Source organism: Temnothorax americanus, unplaced genomic scaffold (assembly GCF_048541705.1).
Source record: "Temnothorax americanus isolate GAGA-0224 unplaced genomic scaffold, ASM4854170v1 Scaffold61, whole genome shotgun sequence".
In the NCBI taxonomy this organism is placed as follows: domain Eukaryota; kingdom Metazoa; phylum Arthropoda; class Insecta; order Hymenoptera; family Formicidae; genus Temnothorax; species Temnothorax americanus.
This window is the reverse complement of record NW_027509762.1, coordinates 89,580-112,907: the sequence shown is the minus strand read 5'-3', so window position 1 is coordinate 112,907 and position 23,328 is coordinate 89,580. Positions and strand designations below refer to the sequence as shown.

The 23,328-nt window shown below is 43.1% G+C and overlaps 1 protein-coding gene across 1 annotated transcript; it reads left to right on the top strand.

Moving 5' to 3' along the window:
* Window positions 1-4,711: 4,711 nt before the first annotated feature.
* Window positions 4,712-5,916, top strand: LOC143905438 (uncharacterized). Its single transcript, XM_077420857.1, has 3 exons — window positions 4,712-5,245; window positions 5,421-5,561; window positions 5,671-5,916. Exons 1-3 carry the CDS (start codon window positions 4,712-4,714, stop codon window positions 5,914-5,916), a joined length of 921 nt encoding a protein of 306 aa, XP_077276983.1.
* Window positions 5,917-23,328: the final 17,412 nt, after the last annotated feature.

Sequence of the window (23,328 nt, the reverse complement as noted above, 5' to 3'; positions counted from 1 at the left end):
TCGATGACGGTGAGTATGTAGTGGTAGCCTCCGTTGAAACGCGAGTACGGACGCATCTCGACGATGTCAGCCTGCCACAGGTCGTCGTACCCTCGCACTATGACGTGTCTGCGGGGAAAATTTCTTCTCGCCGGAGCGTGCAGTTCCTCGACGAGTCGTCGCTTTTCGATATTTTTATCCGCATCGGTCGATTTTAACGGTCTCATGTTTCGTTGTCGCCGTTTCTGCTTCTAGTGCATCGTTCGTAGCAGTTTCCAAACAGATTGTACCCGCTTCTGAACAGTTCGTAACCGCTTCTGAACCATTCGTGAATCGTTCGTTGTCGCTCGTCGTCGTCGTCGTCAGTTAACTGCTTCTTACCACTCATCGTCGTCGTCGTCGACGTTCTCTAGCCGTTTGTAGCCTTTCCTGTCTCCGCGTAGTTCGCAGCTGTTTCTAAACCGCTCGTAATCGTTTTTAAGCTGTTTTTGAACCGTTCGACAACCGTCCGACAACCGTTCTCGAACCGCTAGACAGCCGTCCGACAACCGTTCTCGAGTCGTTCGTTGTCGTTCCTCGCCGTCGTTGATGAACTGTTGCTTCTCTTCACTTGACGCCTTTCGATAGTCGTTTCTGCTGAACCGTTTGTCCATTCTTGTTCGTTGTCGCGTCCGATTCAACGGTAGTCGAATGGCGAAGCTTGTTTATCGCAGTCCGTAACGCTTGCAGATTTTTCTCGAACGCAGTCAGCTTCTCGTTTGATTCTTTTCGTTGATTGTTCAATATTTTAAAGAATTGATCAACGTACAGTTTGTTAACCGCGTCACCGTCAGTCTCAGGTTGCGCTACGCGACGAATCTTGCGCGACTTTGCGTCAAAGTCCGTGGCGGCGCGACACAGAGCGTTATTGCGCACGAAATTTCTCATTAATCCGCTCCACCGATGGTACGAAATGGCGTTCGTCGCGTCTCCGCTGTGCTCGAACAATCCAAATTTGTTGATCGGCATTTCGACGCTGATTGAACGGATCGCCGTCGCATAGTTTAATTTATAAGCCCGGCTTCGCGAAGTTCCTCGATGATCGACATGATCTCGTTGTCGTGGGCATTGTTGCCAGCTTGACACGAAGCGTCGAGCAATCGCAGACAATCCACCAGCTCGTTGGGGTCGTCCCAGTGCACGTAGTCAATCTTATTGTCGGTTAGCGTCATCGCGCAAGGCATGGATAATCCCTTTCCGGATTTTTTCTTCTTGGATTCGGTAGACATCAACGGTGAGATTACAAATTTATACTTGAATCCCACGTTGCCCTTTAGTCGCCCGAGAGGATCGTGCTTGTGTTTATGAGCATTCGTTGCCAACAATATGCTCCTGTACTTGATCTTATCGTCCTCCGTGTAGATCGCGTCATTGGGTATTTTTTTGAAAATCAACTCGTAAATACCGGGTGTGCCGGCGTATCGTACGCCGTCGATATAAATGTTATCCGCTTTGTCCACGTCAAAACTTTTATTACCGAGCATCAATTTATTATTGCCGAGATAAACGCCGAACGCTATGTCCATCGTTGGACAGGCGCCCAAAACATCTGCGATGTAAATTCGGCTCAGTGGACCCAAGTGATCTTCCAACGATTCTATAAACCATTTTCGACCCTCCGACGTTTGCAACCGATTATGAACGGTCGTCCTGATCGAGTCGTCCGTGGTTTCGAAAACATTCGCGGTTTCAAGAAATTCGGGACTTGTACGTTGCACGGTTCGCGTCGGTGTAGAGGTTATCGGTCGTTTCGATTGATCAGATTTACACGGTGTCGATGACAGATCCGGCCAGGAGTCTAATCGTTTCTTCTTTCTCTTTGGTGTAGCATCCTCCTCCTCCTCCTCCCCGTGCTGTTGAACGGATAGCGGTTCGATTTTCGCGTCAGCGTCGCTCTCCGTCGGCTCCTCTTTTTTCACCGCGATCAAGCTCAAGTTGTCAACGATCTTTTTCAACGGCCCGATGAAAGGTTTAAAGTGCGTGTCCAACTCAATGTCCTTCTCGATCTTACCGGTCTTCAAAGCGCGAAGTTTCTTGCGAATCGAATTACTCGTCTTTGCAATTTCTTTCACGACTTTCTCGCGTTTGCGAAACGTCTCGCTTTCGTCGATCGCAGCCATCGCGGAAAAAAAGCAGAGTGTCGATCTCTCTCTCTGTAATAACGCTAATGTTTCACCTCCGACTAGGTATCGGCAACGACTGATCGCTTTTACGGTATCGCAAACACGTTAAATCCTTTTCTGTATCGGTTGTTCGAAAGCGCGCTGTCCTTTTCTATCACTACGAATCCGTACTTTTGTTGCCAACAATCGTGGCACAACGAGCAAAATTTATCGTACGACATGTCGGTATTCACGTGATCGTTGTACACGTGTTTCAAATTGGTACCATCCTGTTTGAACAGGATCAGCAGATTCGCGTTGTCCCGTATCAGATGTTTAGGTATTCTCGCGTACGTCTGACAGAGATAGAAGAAGTCGACGTTCGAGTGCCTGCCCATTGGAGTGCGGACTTTCCAGCAAGCTACTCAGAACGTTGGTTTTACCGCAATTCGAAGGGCCGCAAATGATCGCGCGTATAGTAGTCGGTAACATCGTACCGTGCTTGCGTTTCTCCACGTTGCCCCCCATCGACCGTGATCTGTCGTCGCAATTCATCACGCGAATCGCCAACGGTTGTCGCACGAATCTCATTTCTTTCCACACTGCCGACTTTCTGGCTGACTCAAACGCCTATTTATAGGCGAGCGGAACCGCGAATCGCTCAGTAGCAAAAATGTTCGTCCTACTGTCGAGATCTTCCGATATTCGCGACTTGAGCGCCGAACAGCTGCAATTTGTGCCGAAAGCCGTTCTGCTGCAAACGTGCGGCGATCACGTCCACTACGTGTGGGACAAACTTCCGGAACATTTAAAGGCGGATTTGGAGGTTCAGACATATCGTCGCTGTTACGAACATTACAATCGACCGTGGCAGCGAACGCACATCGACGGTCCCGCGCCAATAATAAAGAATTGCGGCGAATGTCAACGAAAAAAAATGGTAGAGGCCTGTTAAATCGCGCGATAAACGCATTTCCGTTCGAATTACACATTCCCAGCTATCAATTTTGCGGTCCGGGAACTCGTTTACAAGAACGATTGGCGAGAGGCGATCAAGGTATTAATCCATTGGACGCGGCGTGTCGCGAGCACGACATAGCCTATTCGCGTAACCGCGATCTCACCGAGAGACACGCGGCGAACGAGATACTCGCTGCGGAAGCGCGAAAACGCATTACCGCGAGAGATTCGACTCTCGGAGAGAGAGCTGCCGCTACAGCCGTTTGGGCGACCATGAAGGCTAAGACGAAGCTCGGAATGGGTTTGAAAACAAAAAAATCGAAAACTGCGAAGAAAAAAATTTAAAAACGGATACTTTCGACAGCGAAACGAGGCGGCGTATTGCCGATTCTACCGTTGTTGGGAGTTCTCGGCTCTCTGGCCGGCGGAGCGGCGGGAGTCGTAAAGGCCGTGAACGATAACAAAGCCGCGCGGCGTCAGCTGGAAGAGATGCAACGTCACAATCGCGCCGCGGAAGGTCGCGGACTTTATCTCGCTCCGTACAAATACGGACGAGGGTTGTATCTCGGCCCGCACAAACGCGGGCGAGGAGTAGCGTCGAAAATAAAAAAAAACGTCAAAAAGACGTTAAATATGCCCGCGGGTATTACGACTAACGTACAATTGAATCGATTGGCAAGGGGTATGCGCGTACCGTTCTTCATGCGTGATTCGTTACCGATCGGCGGTGTACGTCAAAACGAGAGCGGTATCGTGAATTTGGACGACGCAGCGGGTCCCGGTACTCATTGGGTAGCGTACGCGAAGAGGGAAGATCGAGTCGTATATTTCGACAGTTTCGGCAATCTTCGACCACCAAAAGAATTGGTGCGATATTTCGGGCCGAGCGTGACAAAGATCGAGTACAATTGCACGTCTTATCAGCGATACGATCAGAACATCTGTGGACAATTGTGCCTGCGATTTCTCCGGACGATCGACGCTAATTTAAAGCCCGACGGTGCGCCGTGGTGACTCAGTATTCGTTAACGGTTTCCGCCGACATGTCTATAACGTTCACGCTGACCGGGAAGAGCAGCATCCTCGCGGAGCACTATTTTCCCGCCGTGGATCTGAGCGACGGTGACTACGAACTCGGTCTAACGTGCTTTGAGACTTATCACACGATTCCGAACGTGAATTCTTTGAACAATAAATTTTATTTCGACGAGGATGACACGGAAATTACGATTCCCGAGGGATCGTACGAGATACGAGCCATAAATGAGTTTTTGAAACGCGAAATTTCACGAAAACGCCCGCGACGCGTAAATCGTTCCAACGATGATCGTACGTCGGTCGCGAATATCGCGCGAGAGGCGACCGCTCGCGCGAACGGCTACGAAGACGAGGCCGCGGAATACCCGATAGTGCTCCGCGCAAATTACAATACGATGAAGAGCGAGATCAAGAACGACTTGGAGCACGCGACAAATAAGAATATCTTTACGACTGCGACGATCGACGATATCATCAAATCGACATTCGGTAGCGTTAAAACTGAGACGAAAACAGAGACGAGAAAGAAACTCAACGCATCGAACGTTAAATTTTTACAATCTCTGGGATTTGCGGTACGATACATCTGAACGATGACTGAAATTCTTAACATCGGAAGCGAGCCGGTCTTTGACGATCGCATCGTCAAGATCGAGACTCACACGTACAACCCGTACGCCAACACAACGTTCGAGTATAGCGACGAGATACGAATACCCATACAACAGCAGGATCTGTATACGTTGCCGTGCGAAAGTTTTCTCTACGTCGAAGGAACATTGACGGTGACCAGAGCAGCCGGCCAAGCCGATGACGTGGTATTGGGGAATAATTGCGTCGCGTTCATGTTTGATGAAATTCGATACGAGCTCGACGGTGTGGAGATTGATCATTGCAGAAACGTAGGAATAACCAGCACGCTCAAGAACTACGTAACGGTATCGTCCGACAGAAGCGTGATCTTGCGAAACGCGGGCTGGGAACCACATAATAACGCGAACGGATACTTCAATTTCTGCGTACCGCTCAACCAGTTACTGGGATTTTACGAGGATTACAAACGCGTAGTGATCAACGCTCGTCACGAATTAATCTTGATACGATCGCGCACCGACAACAATTGTCTGGTGGGAAGTCTCGCGTTGGAGCCTACTGTCAAAAACTACTCAAGATACAGTGGCGAATGCCTCACGTGGTATTGAGCGAGGTCAATAAGCTGTCGATGCTGCGCGCCTTGGAAAACGGACAATATCTAGTATGGGTTTCCGTTCGTGAAATCTGTACGAGTACCCCTTGTTGCAGAACACGACCAAGCACTCGTGGGCCATTCAGACCGCGACTCAGCTCGAGAAACCGCGATACGTCGTCTTCGCTCTGCAAACGGATCGGAAGAACGTCATGTCCGCGGACACGAGCCGATTTGACTACTGCAAATTGACCAACGTGAAACTCTACTTAAACTCGGAAGTCTATCCGTACGACGACTTGAATTTGGACTTTGGTAAACACAAGATGGGCGATTCTGTACGATATGTACGCGCGTTTCTGCAAGGGCTATTACGGATACGAATATCTCGAGCCGAGTCTCACCGTTTCGACTTTTCTACGTAACGGCCCGTTCGTGATCATCGATTGCTCTCGACAAAACGAATCCGTCAAAAACGCCACCGTGGATGTCAGACTAGAATTCGATTGCATGGAGAACGTACCGCCGAATACCTCCGCGTACTGTCTCATCATACACGATCGCGTGATCGAGTACAATCCGTTGACCAACGTAGTGCGCAAAATAGTCTGAGTGTTCGCGGCAACGTCGACAAAAATTTTCTCTCTCTTTAACCCCCGATACAAAATGCGAGGAAAAAAAGGAGGGAACAGGATATAAAAATCAGAGTGTCGCGAAACGCGCGTCATTCCTCTCGATTCACGCATCGAAGAAAAAGAGATATCTCTTCATGCCCGCACCAACGTTCGTCGACCTGCAAGGTTTCGTCGTCGGGATGAAATTTGTCGTAAAGGAAGCGGCGGTGCTGAGAAACGGAGCCGTTCTGGCGCATTACATCTTTACATGCCCCATACCGTGGAATCTCCTCACAAAATCCGACAAATCGTGGGCTTCCTGGTTGATTCGCAATTACCATGGATTACGATGGGAAGACGGAAACGTGCCATACAGCAAGGTGAAGCGTTTAATTACATCGGCCGTGCTCGGTGAGGAAAAGGACGACAACGATGACGACGACGACGACGATGACGACAAGATGCCGACTCTCGTGTACGTCAAGGGATGCCAGAAACGAGAATGGCTGGTGGATCTGCTTGAGAATAAAGCGAGAAACCTAAACATCAAGACTCTGGATGCGGATTACGAAGATATCGAATCTTTAAATATTCTAGATGCTACTAATACTATGCGATGTGGAAAACACGTTAAGAATTGCGCGTTGCAAAATGTATTAAAAATATTTAACTGGTGGTCGAAACGCCAGAAAGAATTGTCATCTTTTTAAAAAATAAATTTTATATGTATGTGTAAATTTTCAATGCTTTATTTCCTTTCTCCCCATTAGTCAATAGTGTACAAAAATTAAAGAATAAGTAGGTATCGTGACGAATTCTAACTCGATAGCTTCGAAAGAGGTATCAGTTTTAGACGAACATGTTTGAACATGTTTCGCGGTTGATGTCATGTGGAGGGGGAGGGGGGATATACGTCTTAATAAAGAAAAAAACATCTTATCTTAATCTCCTCTCCTAAAATTCAGAGCGCTATATGTGCGTTCCAAATACATTAATTGCCCCCTCCATCATCATAGTTTTGTAAGTTGCCGCGTATATTCGATTAATTTTATACGACTAGTCTCGTATCGACTGCTTGTGCGAACGGTGTTCACTTCTCATAACCGAGAGAAAGAATGTATTCCGCTGAAGGAAGCAACGGCGGTAACAGCAGTGGCAGTAGACGTATGAATTATTACGTGCCAATTCCCGATGTTGAAACTCCAACGTGTGAAAACAAGTAAGTTTTGTATAATTTATAGAGCTTTATATTTTTTTATATCTTTTTTGCGAATTGTATTATTTTGAAAGTAATCTCATTATTTTTTTCTATAGCATTTTGTTGGAGCGTCGCGCGGTTCGTATACTAGGCAGACGATACGCATTGACAGCAACAGCTTATAAATATTTGGATATTGGGATCAACGTGGGACCTATGTCCTCTGTGGATATACATATTGGCGATAACCGAGGCAATCGGATAATTCTGCCTCATGCAACGTAGGTGACGTTCATCGAAAGACGTGCGGATATTCAGCAACTCGTGCAGTCACCATCGCATGCAGGACCATCATCGCTAGCGTTTCGAGATCTGGAACTCGTTAAAATACGTGACGCAAATATTGTAAAATTGGCCTCGTGCGACACCAGCTTGTACATGAAACCGTCAACCGTACTCTTCTTGTTCGAACTAGAACATTGCGTCGAGAATGTGTATTTTCAACTATGCCAAAATGTTCATGGCGTAAGTGAAAAATTTAAACAATTTGTAATCATTTTACGTCAAAATTGTATCACCGATAAATGTAATGCAGTTAGAATCTTGCGTGAATTTTATGATAAGAATTCAATTATTGATTGTGAACTGTTGGCGTATGCTGCAGATAATATTGTACATGATGCATTACATGAGAAATAAATGTATATATATATATATATATATATATATATATATATATATATATATATATATATATATATATATATTAAAATGCATATCACTGTATCTAAAATTATCTTTCCTTCTCCCAATTATTTATTATAATGAAAAGAAACGCGAGCGAAGGGGCGCGAGCGAGAGAGAACGCGCGCGAGAGAGAACGCGAACGAGAAGACGGTCCTTTTCGAGAGAGACTGCGTGCGAGAGAGAACGCAAACGTGGGACGGGAGCGAGAGAGAGAACGCGCGCGAGAGAGAACGCGAACGAAAAGACGGTCCTTTTCGAGAGGAAGACAAAGAAAAGAAGGAAAAAAGAAATAACGCGCAACGTCACATGTTCACCAAAAAAAACCTCAATAAATTGCCCTAAAAGACATGTCTGAAGAGGACATTGCGGCGGTATACATGCACAGCGGGGGTCTCCGAGAGACTCCCAGGCTTTTTTTCCGGCGTTTCATTGTTTCTCTTTTTTACCCCGTATATCTCGGAGTTTTTTTAGAAATTTTTCTTAAAATATATAAAAAGAAAAAAATATTAAATAATTATAAATAATTATCTATTATCTTCCTTAGATAATTCTCCTAGACAGAAAAAATAAAGAGGAGAGACCGCGACGGTTAAGTCATAAAATTTTTGGTCGAGTACCTACGTCTTCGGGCCATCGACGCTCGCTTTTGTAGTGAGACGCCGCGCCGTAACCAAATGGTGGCTCGCATGTTCTAGAAGGGTGAGATCATTGCGGAGTCAAGTGTCTAACTCGCTGTTTTGTTTATATTCGCCGATAAAATTCCAGCAGCCGAACGGCGTCTTTGTAATACCCCCGCTCCGATAAAGTGACGACAACCCTTCCTCTCGGCGGTACCTCTTGCCAATACAATATGTTTATTAATATTTAATAAACATGTCCCGACACGCTCGCCGACCTCTCCCCCCCCGCTTCCCCTCACCAACGAGTCGTCCTTCCCCGCCCCGCTCCCCCTCGCCATCGAGCCCTCCCTCCCCCGGCTGACCCCTCGCCAACAAGTCGTCTCCCCCCCCGGCAGACCTCTCGCCCTCGAGTCCTTCCCCCCGCCCCGCCCCGCTCCCCCCTCGGAGCTCCCGGGGTAGATCTGTTATTGATATATCTACTTTCAGTGAATACCGTTACGAATTGACGTTTTGTCTCGCATGAATCGTTTTCGTTTAAGTTTGTTACAAAGCTGAAACTTTAAGTCAAACGAACATAACGCGAGCAGTATTGAAATTGCAAATATAATCAGTTTTAAAATGTGAGTCAGTGATATTAATTGCAAATATTAATTGTAATAATTCTAAATTATGAATCTGTGTGTATGAGTACAGAAGAGTCGGAAAGACCGGAGATTGGGAACGTGAGGGAAAACACGCAAGCGAGCATCGCACGTAATATTTTGAAATAGATAAGTAAAACGTTGTTTTCCGTAAATAACACATACTTACAATATTTTTTGTAATGCCTGTTGCGAAAGTTTGATTGAACATGAAGGAAAGTACGCGAGTGAGCAACGCAATATTTTGAAATAGATAAGTAAAACGTTTTTAACCGGTGCAAGTCCGGCATAACCTTAGGGACCGCTCTTGGGTATGCATTAGGCATTTTCTTCCTCCAACGAGAAACGAGAAAAAAACCGAATATCTTAAAATTGGCGTAAATTAAACAACATACAATGTTGGAAACTGGTTTTAAAATTAAACAAATTTTTCGAGAAATATTAAGTATTAATGAACAACATTTCTTTAATGATAATACTCATCTTTTAATAATTTTCTGAATAATAATAAGAGAAATAGGATCGTAACAATATACAAACAATTAGAATCAAAAGCCATGCGATCCAAGCTTAGGTCTTTGAAAGCCTTATATTAGTTTCTGTATACATATATGTCTATATATATACATATAATTTTTCCAACAAACTGCGCGCCGATTATTTGTCGGACTTAAAACACAGTAATTGTTAGAATTAAAAACCCTTTCTTCCCCGGAATTAAATCCACTCGATTTAATTATCTAAAAACTGTAAAGAAATTTATTGCGAAAAATATTACCTCAGCCAGGGTTCGAACCTGGAACCTCCCTCATTCCGTGTAGGGCGTCGTACCAATTCGACCACCGAGGCATGTGGTAATATTTATCGCAATAACCGGTTAATAATAGTTTGAAACGTCTTTCTCAGGCGACGTGAATAAATAATAATAAGAGAAATAGGATCGTAACGATATACAAACAATTAGAATCAAAAGCCATGCGATCCAAGCTTAGGTCTGAATAAATGAAGTAGTTTGAAGAAAAACGACTCCCGCGCGAAGCCCGGGTAACCATCTAGTATTATATAAAACAAATACTGCTTTAGAAGCTATTGATGTCTGCTTCAAAGCATTTCATGTAAAATATCCATCAGCGTGCGAGCATTTATGGTTGCTAATTCAAAAAGGTATTTACATGTTCGATACTATATATGATGCACAAATACCTCATATACAAAATGTGTTGAGCAAAATTCTTAAGTCCGATAAAAAGAACATAGATACTTCTGATCATTCTGATGCTCACGAATTATCAGATTAATATTGAATCTTTTGTTTTACATATATATAAAGTTCTTTCAATTTACAGTTCCTTTAAATTACAGTTAATACACTTAAATTCTAAGTTTTTTAATATAAAATTTAGTATTTTTATTATTTTTTTCAAAATAAATTGTTTTTTTTTTTGCGAGAAACAATTTATAACTATGGACCTTGTTATGCAACACATAAGGTTAAAACATAAGTTTATGTTAAATTGTACTGTTACGTGTAAGTTTGACAATTGTAATGATCAGTTTACTAATGTTTAATCTTTACGAAGACACGTTCTCAATAAACATTATATAACAGAAACAAAATTAGCTTCAAGTATAACTTCAAAGCGTATAAATGATACAGTTCTTGCCATAAACGCTTCTGAAATTTCTGATGCGACTTTAACTATTTTTTCTTTTGATCCAAAGTCAAACAATTTTAATGAGAGTCAAAAACAAATGTATAACACGATTGAAACGAATGATTCTGTAAATAATGAAAAGTTTGACATTGACGTTTACCAATCAACTGTGTCTAAATCGGCTTTTTCTACTGTAGTAAAAATGTATGTTGACTTAACATTAAGTAGAGGAACAATACTTAAAATTACTAAAACTGTAAGTAACATTTATTTAGAAACGTGTATACAAGCTTTACAGCAGTGTTGTAAAAATAATAATAATTTGAATATTTCGTTAAACATGCTAAAAAATGGTTTTGCATTCTTTAAATTAGAGACAAAAGCTCTTAAATATTTAGAACAAATAAATTGTCTTTTTTTGCCTAAAAATATAATTGTTTGAACATATTTAACTTTCGGAAAAGTTAGAAAAGTTGGCCGAAACAAAGTTCATTATAGTAAATTAAGTTTGATTCCTTTAGAATCTGTTTTAAAACGTTTTTTGGAACTCCCCAATGTGCTCGATGCAATAGATTCATTTGCTGTAAAATGTAGAACAAGTACAGACTTGCAGTCAGTTATTCAAGGTCAATTTTGGGAATTTGCATTAAGCGAAACAAGTAAATATATTTTTCCTTTGACAATTTATTTTAATGATTTTGAAATCATCAATCCGTTGGGTTCTCGAAAATGTAAAAATAAACTTAGAGCATTGTACTGTTGTATTCCAGGTTTGCCACCAAAATACGCAAGTAAATCAGAAGATATATTTTTACTTTAGTTAAATAAATATGTAGACCCATAAATTGGTGGGCAATAAAAAAAATTTTATTAACGTTATTAACAAAATTCAAGAGCTTGTGAGTCATTGAGTCATGGGATTCTCATAAATAAAAATAATAAAAAAACAAAGAATTTTTTTAAATTATGTTATATAGTAGGAGATAACCTAGGTTTAAATACCATTCTTGGGTTTAATCAGATACAACATATGGCAGTAGAAAAATCCGAAATTTTAAGGACAGTTGATAATTATTCAGAACATTCTTCTAATAATTCTTTTCGTGTAACATAAAAATGCATTTTCAATGATATCCCTGAATATCATGTGATAAGCAACGCGTTAGTCGATCCTATGCACGATATAGTTGAAGGCATTTGCCGCTATGATATGGCTAAAGTTTTGAGCAACCTTATTAATAAATATAAGTTCTTCACTATATAAATATTAAACGAAAAAATTTGTACTGTCAGTTCAAGTTGTGATAAAAACGTAACTCCCATTTTAAAACATAAAGCAATAAAAAATCAACAAATTATTCTTTCTGCTTCGAAAATGCATTATCTTGTTGATAATTTGGTCATTTTTGTTGGTGATTTAGTCCCTATAAGAAATTCGATATGGAAACTGTATCTTATGTTGCGTCACATCACTAATATTGTTTTATTCTACATTATTTCTGGCAAAATAATATAATTTTTTTCATTCACCGTCTCTCAATATTTGAATTTATACGTGAAACTTTTTGAGGGTAATACACTCAAATTAAAACATCATAATTTACTTTACTATGGTCAATTTATGCGTAAATTTGGTCCATTAAAGCATATGTTTTCTATTCGTTTTGAAGGCAAGCATAAAATGTTCAAGGATAATAGTAAAGTAGTTACATCGCGCAAGGACCCATCCTATACTTTTGCTCTTAGGCATTAATTGTATCTTTGTAATAGATTTATTAATGACGAAGGTTTTTCAATCAAAATTATTTTTAGTTAAAGATTTTGATAACATTAAACACATTCTACCCTCCGAGTTATTTTATGATTATGATTCAGTTTCATGGGTCAATGGTACACTTTACACAAACAATAATATTATAAATATGAGTAATAACTTGAATTTTTTATTTGCAAATATTAAGTATATATTAGTAAATTCTCTAAAAGAAGTTTATTTTTTATGTCATACATATTCAAATGTTTGTTATTGTAATCATTTTTAATCGTTTGAAGTAAAACAAAGTAACAATTGGGCCATAACACAGCAGAACATACTCGTAGACTATAAGGTATATACGAAACATTTCTTGTCTAATAACATAAATTATGTTCCATGCACATTTTTTTCTTAATATAAGCTATAAACGAAAGAAGTTTATTTTGAGTTCAAAATAAAATTATTACTATGTATAAACGTTTACATATAAGTTTGTACTTAAAAAATATTAATAAACAGTATAATAATTATAGAAAATAAACGCTATAACTTATTTATTTCAAACTGTATCTTTTTCGTACTATAATGACTAATATTGATAGTGATTGATTAATTGTGTATATTATATAAAATTTTGTATATTATTGTTTTATATAATTGATATATAATACATATATATTAAATACGACATGTAGACAGTTCTGTAATAAATAAAATTGACCTCAAATTAATTTTATGGTGATTCTACAGAATAGGGCCTTTTCCGAATTTTGATATTTTCTTGCGGTTTTCTTGGTAAAAACCTTTGTTGTGACTCCGACAGTAATAATTAATCGGGGAAGCCCGAAAAATATGCACCCTACCTATTTTTTACCTATTTTTACTTTATTTTTGATAAATGTCTAGATTAAGGGCGACCTCACCGATTTCAATGACCTTGAAATATGTTGTCAAGGTCATGACCCCGAGTGACCTTCAGAAGATTTTAACCGTCGCTCGTTATTCGTTAAAAGTTATTTTAAAAAAAGGTTTAGAAAATAGAGCAGCTATTTTTTGAGTATTGAAAAGCATAAATAACTAATATATTATGTCGAAATAGTTCACGCATATACTTTCCGCGCAAAACGAGATGCCACATGGGTTTGTGGCGCGCTTTAAAAGTATTTAACTGTTTAAAGCGCGTCACTAATCTACATAGGTTAGATGACGCGCTTTAACAGTATTTAACTGTTTAAAGCGCGTCACTAATCTACATAGGTTAGATAACGCGCTTTAACAGTATTTAACTGTTTAAAGCGCGTCACTAACTTACATAGGTTTAAACAGTTAAATACTTTTAAATCGCGTTATCTAACCTACGTATTTTCCAAACTTTTTTTGTTAATAACTTTTTAACGAATAGCGAGTAACGGCTAAAACGTTCTAAAGGTCACTCGGATCATGACAACCTTGACAACATATATCAAGGTCATTGAAATCGGTGAGGTCGCCTTTAATCTAGACATTTATCAAAAATAAAATAAAAATATGTAAAAAAATAAATAGGGTGCATATTTTTCGGGCTCCCCCGATTGATTATCACTGTCGGAGTCACAACAAAGATTTTTACCAAGAACACCGCAAAAAAATATCAAAATTCGGAAAAAGCCCTATTCTGTAGAATTACCATTTAAATTAATTTATATTGACTTCATATATGCTTATTAAGGCTGCGTTTTGATATTAACTGCCAGTACTGAAAATCTATAGTGTACGTGACGTAAACTATAGATTTTCAGTAGTAACAGTGAAGATTGGAACGCAGCCTTAATAGACTTATATGAAATTAATATAAATCAATTTTAATCATGATAAATCAATATAAAATAATGATAAATTAATATAAGATTATGATAAGATATGATAAATCATTATAAAATTAATTTAAAGTCAATTTTAATTATTTTAGATAATAATGTATTATATTTTAAAAAATATTTATTAAGTTTATGAAATATTTATCGAAAACCATCTTACTATTTTGTGTAATAAATCAAACATAAATTTTGTTGGAATGTGGGAGTTGACACATTGTCTATTATTATAATTATGTTTATTCACTCAATATACGAAGAATACAGCGAGATGTTTCTCTTAGAATCGGATATTGCATGAGCACGTGAACAGGTGAACCTGGCAGTTACGAGTTTTGCGAACGTGTGTCGTAGAAACGGAGTGAAAAGGAAACGAGAGAATATATGTATATAGTACATAGTAGATAAGGAAGATTCCGTTACATTAGACCGGCGATAAAGCGTTCGCATTAAAAGCTAAGTTTTAGCATCCTTAACACGCCTCCTCAATGTGCATGCTATGTCGACGAATCTTTCATCATCTCAAGCCCCAAATCCCTGGTACATATCTCGTGACTGACGCGCAGTAGGGCCTTGGTGAACACGTCGGCGACCATCTGTTTGGTTGGCACATGATGCAGCTTTACAACGCCGCCTTGAACAGCGTCCCGGGTGAAGTGGTATCGTATGTCAATATGTTTCAGACGTGTATGCGATACCGGATCATTTGCCAAGTACTGAGCTTCGCGATTGTCGATGCAGATCGTTAGCTCAGCCAATTCGTCCAACTTTATTTCCATAAGAAGGCTCCGAAGATGCAGTGCTTCCTTGACTGCCTCTGATAAGCTCACATACTCAGCCTCTGTGAAAGACAATGCAACAGAACGTTGCTTTTGTGATTTCCATGTTACTGCGGCCCCGTTCATAAGAAAAGCGTAACCGCTGTATGATTTTCGGCCCACAAGGTCGCCCCCCCCCAATCTGCATCGGAATATCCAAGAAGGGGTAGATCTGTAGATGTGTACACCAAACCCATCCGAACTGTACCCGCCAGGTAGCGTAGGACCCGCTTCGCTGCCATCCAGTGACTCTTCTCGGGTGCAGTCGTAAACTGGGCAAGTCTCGACACCGCATTGGCAATATCCGGACGCGTTGCAACGGCCAGATATAACAATGCGCCAATAAACTCGCGATAAGGCCAGTCTTCTACATTCGTCGATTCCGCCGTCTGCATCTGTCTGATACTAAGCTCCGCTGGCGTGGCAACGGGGGTTGCAGTTTTCCATTCCGAATCGACGAAGTATATCCAAAATATATCCGCTTTGGGTGAGCGTTATCGTGTCTTCGTGTTGATTTATCTCGAGTCCCAAGCAGAATTCTGCCAAGCTGAGGTCCTTCATGTCGAAATTCTCCTTTAGACCGCGCTTGATCTCTGCTATCCACTTTAAATCCCGTGATGCGATTAAAATATCATTTACGTATATGAGTAACAGGAGGACTTCGGCACCACGATGTGCCACGTACAGGCATGGATCTCCCTTCGTCGGGCTGAGCTTAATGCTTTTCAGTTTTGCGCCCAACGTTGAGTACCACTGGCGCCCTGATTGGCGTAGCCCGTAGAGTGCTTTATTTAGCTTACAGGCGTTTCCTCCAGCGCGCAGAGACTTAAGCATTTTGTTTGCTTTGAGTCTGATGGCCACATCTTCTTCTTTGGTTGAAGCTATTTTCTCGAGCGCTTCCTCAAATCCCTCTGGGATCTCCATGATAACCTCCTCGTCTAATTGAGCGTTTAGGTACGCCGTCACCACGTTGATTTGATGCATCTTGAGCCCATATTGCACGGCAATAGCCATCAGTAGTCGTATGGTCTCGAGGCGCGCTACCGGTGCAAATGTTTGGTAGTAATCTACACCGTACTTTTGGCTGTATCCCTTGGCAACAATGCGCGCATTGCGATGTTGAATAGAGCCGTCCGGCCCGTACTTGTTGGTCAAAACCAATCGACTGCCGACAATGTGTTGTCCTTTCTTGTTTGTAACGATCTCCAGCGTATCGTTTTTGAGGAGACTCTTGATTTCAGCCATGATAGCCTGATCCCATTCGTCCTTCTCCTTCGAATTCATGGCCTCTGGGACGGAGACTTCAACTGCTGCAGCGAAAACGTCATCCTCAAGTTCATCGTTAAGAATCCCGGTCGGGATCTCCAACTCGTTTGTCCCAGTACCATGTGGAGACTGGTACAGCTTCCTCGGTCGACCACGACTCCCGGTGCGAAGAATTCTCGGTCTGCCTCGTCCTCGAGGTGCATTTCTCACATCCCCAGGTAAGTGTCTAACTCCCATCATCGTGGGAGTAGCGGGATTGGCAGTTGTAAACTCGACATCCATAATGAGTATCGTCATCGTCCGACCCCACGATACGCCCTTGATCCGGCTCCTGCAAGAAGTCAAATTCATTTGAATCTTCGGAAGTTTCAAGTGTTTTCTCCAGAAATTTAACGTCTCTGGCAACAACAATCTTCCTAAAATTGGGCAACCAAACTCAATAACCCTTTGACTCCCGAGGATAGCCTACAAAAATGCCTTTATTTGATCTTGCCTCAAATTAGTCCTTACTCGTGTCCTTGTTTAAGACGTAGACAGTAGATCTAAAATTTTTATGTGATTCAGTCTGGGTGGCTCTCCTGTCCATATTTTGCATGGCGTTGTGCCATCCAAGGTGCTAGTTGGGCAACGATTACGTATGTAACACGCCGTCGCCACTGCTTCGGCCCAAAAAGTAGGTGGCAGGCCAGACTGCAGCAAGAGACACCTCGCCATGTCGAGAAGAGTGCAGTTCATCCGTTCCGCGACTCCATTTTGCTGGGGTGTTCGCGGGACGGTTAACCTTCTCTCAATTCCGCAATCTGCAAGTAAGGCGTCGAAATCTTGATTGCAGTATTCTCTGCCATTGTCGGATTGAAGACTCTTGATGCTTCTTTCCGTCTGCTTTTCTACATGAGCCTTGTACATCTTGAAAGCCTCGAGAACGCCGCTTTTCTGGCTCAAGAAATAAACCTCACAACATCTTGACGAATCATCCACGAAAGTGGGGAAGAATTTCGCCCCATTCTTCGAGTTGACGCGTGTTGGGCCTACGACATCAGGTGGACTATTTTTAGTAGCTCGGTGCACGGAGAAGTGCCTCTGGAGAAGGGTAAAGTCGTCATTTTTCCTCTGTGGCAAATCTCACACTCCAATACATCCTCTTGATTTTTAGTGACGGCATCTGGCTCAACGACCTTGCAGCCGGCAGCTGCATTGCCGACGGCTAACGACGACACCAAGAGACAACCCAGGATCATGGGGGATGTAGTGTTGCTACACCCCTTGGTGAAATACGATCAGGAAGAAAAGGGGTACAGACTGGCGTCACCACCTGGAGACAATGATGGACGAGCCAGCCCGGAGATCATACAGGCCCAGCGGCGTGTAGTCCGGACGGCAAAGTTGAACGTAGCGACAATGGCGGAGCGATTGAGCGCCATGCGACGCGGGGCGACCATTTGAGGCGCCATATGCGTAAAAATGTAGATAATAAAATAAATAGGCTTAAGGATTAAAAGATAGTAGATTAAGTGTCAAAAGACTAGGCACAAGAAAGTATATTTCTTATATTAGAGACATTCAGAGTTGCGTTTGTTTTCCTATGCTTTACTTTTAGTTGCGTTAACAACAATTATGGTTTAAGTTTATGGAAACCCGTCCGAACGAGGAAAATGTTTATTTGAACCAAATAAAAGAATTGAGTGTGACTTGATAGAATAAAATGCGAAATATAATTTATCCCGAGTACCCAGCGAACACTAAAACAATAAGTTAAGAACAAAGATTAAAAAGCGTGGGGAGACTCACCTAGATAACCCCTGAAGGGAATGAGAGCCACTGACGCGCGGTAAAGGTGCGTTCACACGTACTAGGGGGTAACTAAATAAGCCGAACCACCGAGCGAATCGGAATAAAATTAACGCGAGCGAATCACGGAGATGAATAATAACGTAAAGCCACCAACAAAAGTCCGACAAAGTGTGCGAAAACGAAAATCGGCTTACCACGGGCGATGGTAAGCACATCGGGTAAATAAACGACGCGAGCAATAAAGGTAAGACGCGAGGGTAATTAGAACACCTCGAAAAGAGGATTACCGCGAATAGGTAACATAGCGAAATAATAGGTATCGAGATCGCATTACCATACGGGATGGTAAGAGAACCACGCGAACCACGAGGTCGCAGGACAAATTAAGAACGACATAGGGATAAGTAGGCCGCGAAAACACCGTGGACATCGGCAACCGATAGGAATATTTAGGAACTCGCGAAATCGAGTTACCAAGGAAAATGGTAAACGGATTTCACGGAGGAAAAGCCGGAGCGGTAAAATCGAAACGAGAATACAACCGTCGCGGGCTAAGTAAACGAGCCCACACAGAACAATAGACCAATGTATGCGACAAGTGACCAGTGGTCATACCACGAGGCTTCACGAAACAGCGAGCGAAGCGTTAGCTATAAGTAATCCATTGTAAACGCGGGGGTCCCATCTCTACCGCGAAAATTAAGGATAAAATCCAGATGAACGAATAATTAATTACGAATTAATGGAAATGGGACACCGGGTAGATTCTCGAAGGAATGTTCGAGAAAGATGAAAAACTTGTTATTGCGAGAGCCATTATCCCGAATAATAGGAAGGCGAATAATAAGACACAATAGGCCTTTTGTTCGAGGCAACATCTGCCTCAAAGGAACGCGGAAGCGATGTGTGGCACCTGGCATTGTAAGGCGAACAGGTGTGCAACAGATGTGAAGAGGCGGAGCCACGCCGAAGTGGGGAGGCAGCTCCGAAGTCGGGAGCCCAAGCGAAGCCCAATCATCGGGGATTCCGCGCTAGAGCTTCAACAAGTACAGTCGATTCGGTCTTGAGAACCTTACGATCAACACTTAGACTCTGCGTAACATATCCCGCGGTAGACGCGTTAAATCTTAAGTCGGTCACGCAAAATTTGTACAACCTGAATTAAAATAAAATAGATTATGTTTTATTTGCTAAAAGAAATCAGAGTACTCAAATTTATTCGTGTGCGGGTAACCTACCTAAAAGACATACTTACCTGATCCTGATACTTACCTGTGGGCGATCCCAAGTCCGTTCGGGGAGATCCTAAGTCGGTCCAGCGCAGACCCAGAGACACAGTCAGCGGTGCACAGCTGCAGTCCAGAAAAGGTCCGAGGTGCTTGGTCCATCGACGATCCAAGATCCAGCGGCAACGGGGCGACCTGAAACAGAAACAAGGAAAGAGGAATCAGCGAGGCGTCGAAAGGTTGGGAAAATCCTAATATCTAGCGTTATCCTTTCTCGTTTTGGAGGTTAAAATTGAGTGGCGACCGTGTCGGTGACACCTAAATCTAAATCGGGGGGAATATCACTCCTCCGTTCGGTTACAGTAGAAAGATTGGATTCGACGGGAAAATCGAGCGTTGTGGTGCGTGCGTGACGATATGGCGTGAGCCTGAAATCTCGGAGACGTAGCGTCTAAAAAACGCACCGATAGCTTGCCTGGCGCACGGGAGGGAACAAAACCCGCATTGATAAAATGGCGACCGTGACAGGACACGCGTAATCGAATTGCGTGCGAGCCGCAGCGCGAGAGTGAACCGATCGAGAATAATAGTCTGCAAAGAAACCGTAGTTTCTTGCGTAAAGACGGAAAGCGTAATCCGTACGATAGTATACAGAGACCGGAAGTAGGCGTGCGAATTAAGAGTTACGGTGGGAGCGTGAAACAACGTGCGAAAAAGGACGCGAAGCCGCGAATAGCATCAGCAAATTCGTGACGAAAAACATCGCGTGGAGAACGTACGACGTTGTCCACCAGGCCTTAAGCACAAAGCCACGTAAAGGTCGTATCACAAAGGCGGTACGCGAAAATCATAGGTGCTGTAGCGAAACAAAGGTGATTAGTAGCGCGAAAAGGTGCATTCGATAGCACGCGTGTTAAGAATATCGAAACAACGTGCGCCAAATACGACGCGAAGTTGCGAAAAATAGGGATTATCGTGACAAAACAATTCGCGCGAAAAAAGGGTACGGATATTCTACGCGAATCGGCACAAAGCGCAGAGAGAACGCAAAAATTTCAGTAGGAAATAGCGTGCAGAGAGAAAATCTCGAAAAACAATTTAGACACCCGTTATACGGAAGTCGAACACAGCGACCGAAAGTCACCACATACCGGGTGGGGCAACAAACGCGACGAGCGGACATTTCAGCTTTACATACCGGGTGGGACAGAAAAGGGTCGGAAATGGATCGAAGATATCCGAAACTAATAAAATCGTGGTAAACCGTTTGTTAGGCTACGGGATAGCGACACTAATAAGCGAGACGCGCGAACGTTGCAAAAAACGTGCGAAAAAGGGTACGCGTGGTCGTAACGCCAAAACGGGCGCACGATCAAGAAAACAACGCAGCTAAAAACGTACGAGCGTTACGGGCGCCGAAGAAAGTGATCGTGACCGGGAAAAGTTGAGAACGTACGCGAAAACGGCAAAACGAAGCCGAAAAGGGTGCGTCGTGGAAAAACGGCGCGAGGAAAAGTCCAGACGGGCATGCCCAATTTGCAAAGGACACCCGTAGGCGTGAAAACGCGATCTAAAGGAACGGCAACACCAGAAGAACAAATTCTGGAGAACGCCAGAATAAACGCGAGTCAGAATCAAACTCAACGTGTTCCAATAATCGTCTATCGGGACGAAGAGGACGAAATGGCACAGGCACAGCAGCCGAATGAAAACGCGTTACAAGGTAACGAAAGCGATGGTAACCAAGTATTAAACTTGAGTAACGAACCACCGCGAAACATGGTCGACATCAATGCGATGAGACAACAAAATGCGGAATTAGTCGGAATAATTCAGCAAATGACGGAAGAGATGCGACAATTGAGAGTAGAGGCGCGCGAAAATCGTGAGTTGCTCGAACACAATCGGAGCGAACGCGAGCTATCGGCCGGAAGACGGTCGGAGGAAAAAATAGACTCCCGTGTCTTCGACGAGGAACCCGCGCGACGCTACGCGCCACAAGAGTTAGTACCGTTAGGGGTCCGACTTCCGCGAGGGGGTTGGATAAAAAACCCGTTTGACGAGGTGACATATAGAGGAAAAAGCGATAAGCAAAATCCGATGCAATTTTTGCAAAAATTTGAAAAATTGGCACTGTACGAAAACGTTCCAGAAGACGAACAGTCGCACTATTTTGGGCGATGCATGCGTGGGGCAGCCAGTCAATGGTTTGAGCTTCAGATGGCGGAGGATATAACCGAAATAAAACGCTTGTTTACGCAGACGTATTGGGGATGCCAAGCACAGATGCGGTTTCGACAACGCGTGTACTTTGGAAAATACCGAGCTAAAGAAGACCAAATGTCAATGGCGGAGTACGCTTTGAGCGTGGCCCGCCAAGCCAAGACACTGTTACCGCCAATGACGGACGAAGAAATAGTCCAAACCGTCAGAGAACACTTTGATACAGACGTGTCTAGAGAGTTGAGACCATCTGTGGTAAAGACGGTCAACGATATGGTGGAAATGTTGGACACCATAGAAAACGAAAGAGAAACACGAAAGTTACGCGCAGATGCGCGACGCGCAAACGAGAGTAGCGGGAGTAACCGCACAAATAACGCAAAAGTAGCCGAAAAAGGGAATTCGACCAATCGCGGAGGCGCGAGCGACCAAAAAGCAGATGGACGTTACAACAATTCAGCCAGACGCGACACGGCGAACAAGGGACAGTCGTCGTACAACAAATCGCCAGGATGGCGGAAGACGGACTCGCCAGAGGCGCGGCGCAAGGGCGCGGTCGACATCGTCGAGCTGCCAGACAGCGGAGACGACGATGGGAAACCCAAAGTTACGAGATACACGCGGGAACGCGAGGCGGAAGCGAAGCGCGAACGCGGTTCAAACAAATCGTCGTGTGTGAAGAATGCAGGAAATTCATACGATCGCGGAAGAAAACTCGCGGCGATCACAGCCGTAGGTCACAACGATGACCAGTCAACACATGAAGAAGAAGATGAGAGAAGCGATATCGAGTCGAGCGAGGACGACCGAGAGTACGCGGACGAGAAAGCGTGTTGCGCGATAATACGCAACGGCAAAGGCACGAGCAACATAGCGGGTGGCGAAAAGGTACCGAGCGAAGTCACCGAGAGCCCGGTAAACATCATTCGGACGCGAGAAATCGTTCAGGAACTCGACGAAGATATGGCGAAAGAGCAGGCGAAAGCAGTCGATCAGGCGGACGTGCCAATGATCGACATGAGATTCGGCAGATGCAGTACTAAAGCGCTTATTGATACAGGAGCGCAGGTCACGGCGATGACCCGTGCCTTTTACGACCAACTGCGCGAATCGAATGAGAAAATGGAATTGTTATCGATTAAGAAATTTACCCTGAGAGGAGCATTCTCGGAGAAAGGGTCCACTATTTCCAGCAAAGTACGAATAGTATTCGAGTACAAAAACGAGCGATACACGCACGAATTCTTTATAGTGGAGAACCTGGCATACGAAATAGTATTGGGAATCGATTTCCTGGTAAAATACAGGATGATGTTGGCTTGTGACGACGAAATTGACGTCAAGTTCCGTAAATCGATCAGTCCAATCATACGCGGGAATGCGATCGAACGCGAAGAAGAGGCGAAACAGCAATTGCAAGAAATTTTGGACAGACATGCCGAGCTGTTCAACGGAGAGATAGGTCAGGTGAACCATTATGAACATCGAATTGACATGAACGTGACGCGCCCGTACAAAAAGAAACCTTACCCGATACCGGAAATACACATGGATTGTGTGAGAAAATATATCAAGCAACTCGAACGAGAAGGAATCGTGAGGAAACAAGCGACTCA

What these genes read in the sequence shown, in the direction of transcription:
- LOC143905438 (XM_077420857.1), top strand. Translation starts at nt 4,712, where the DNA reads ATGACTGAAATTCTTAACATCGGAAGCGAGCCGGTCTTTGACGATCGC. An exon ending in GCACCGACAACAATTGTCTG is followed by an intron (nt 5,246 to 5,420) that starts GTGGGAAGTCTC and finishes CCCTTGTTGCAG; the next exon opens with AACACGACCAAGCACTCGTG. An exon ending in ACTACTGCAAATTGACCAAC is followed by an intron (nt 5,562 to 5,670) that starts GTGAAACTCTAC and finishes CGTTTCTGCAAG; the next exon opens with GGCTATTACGGATACGAATA.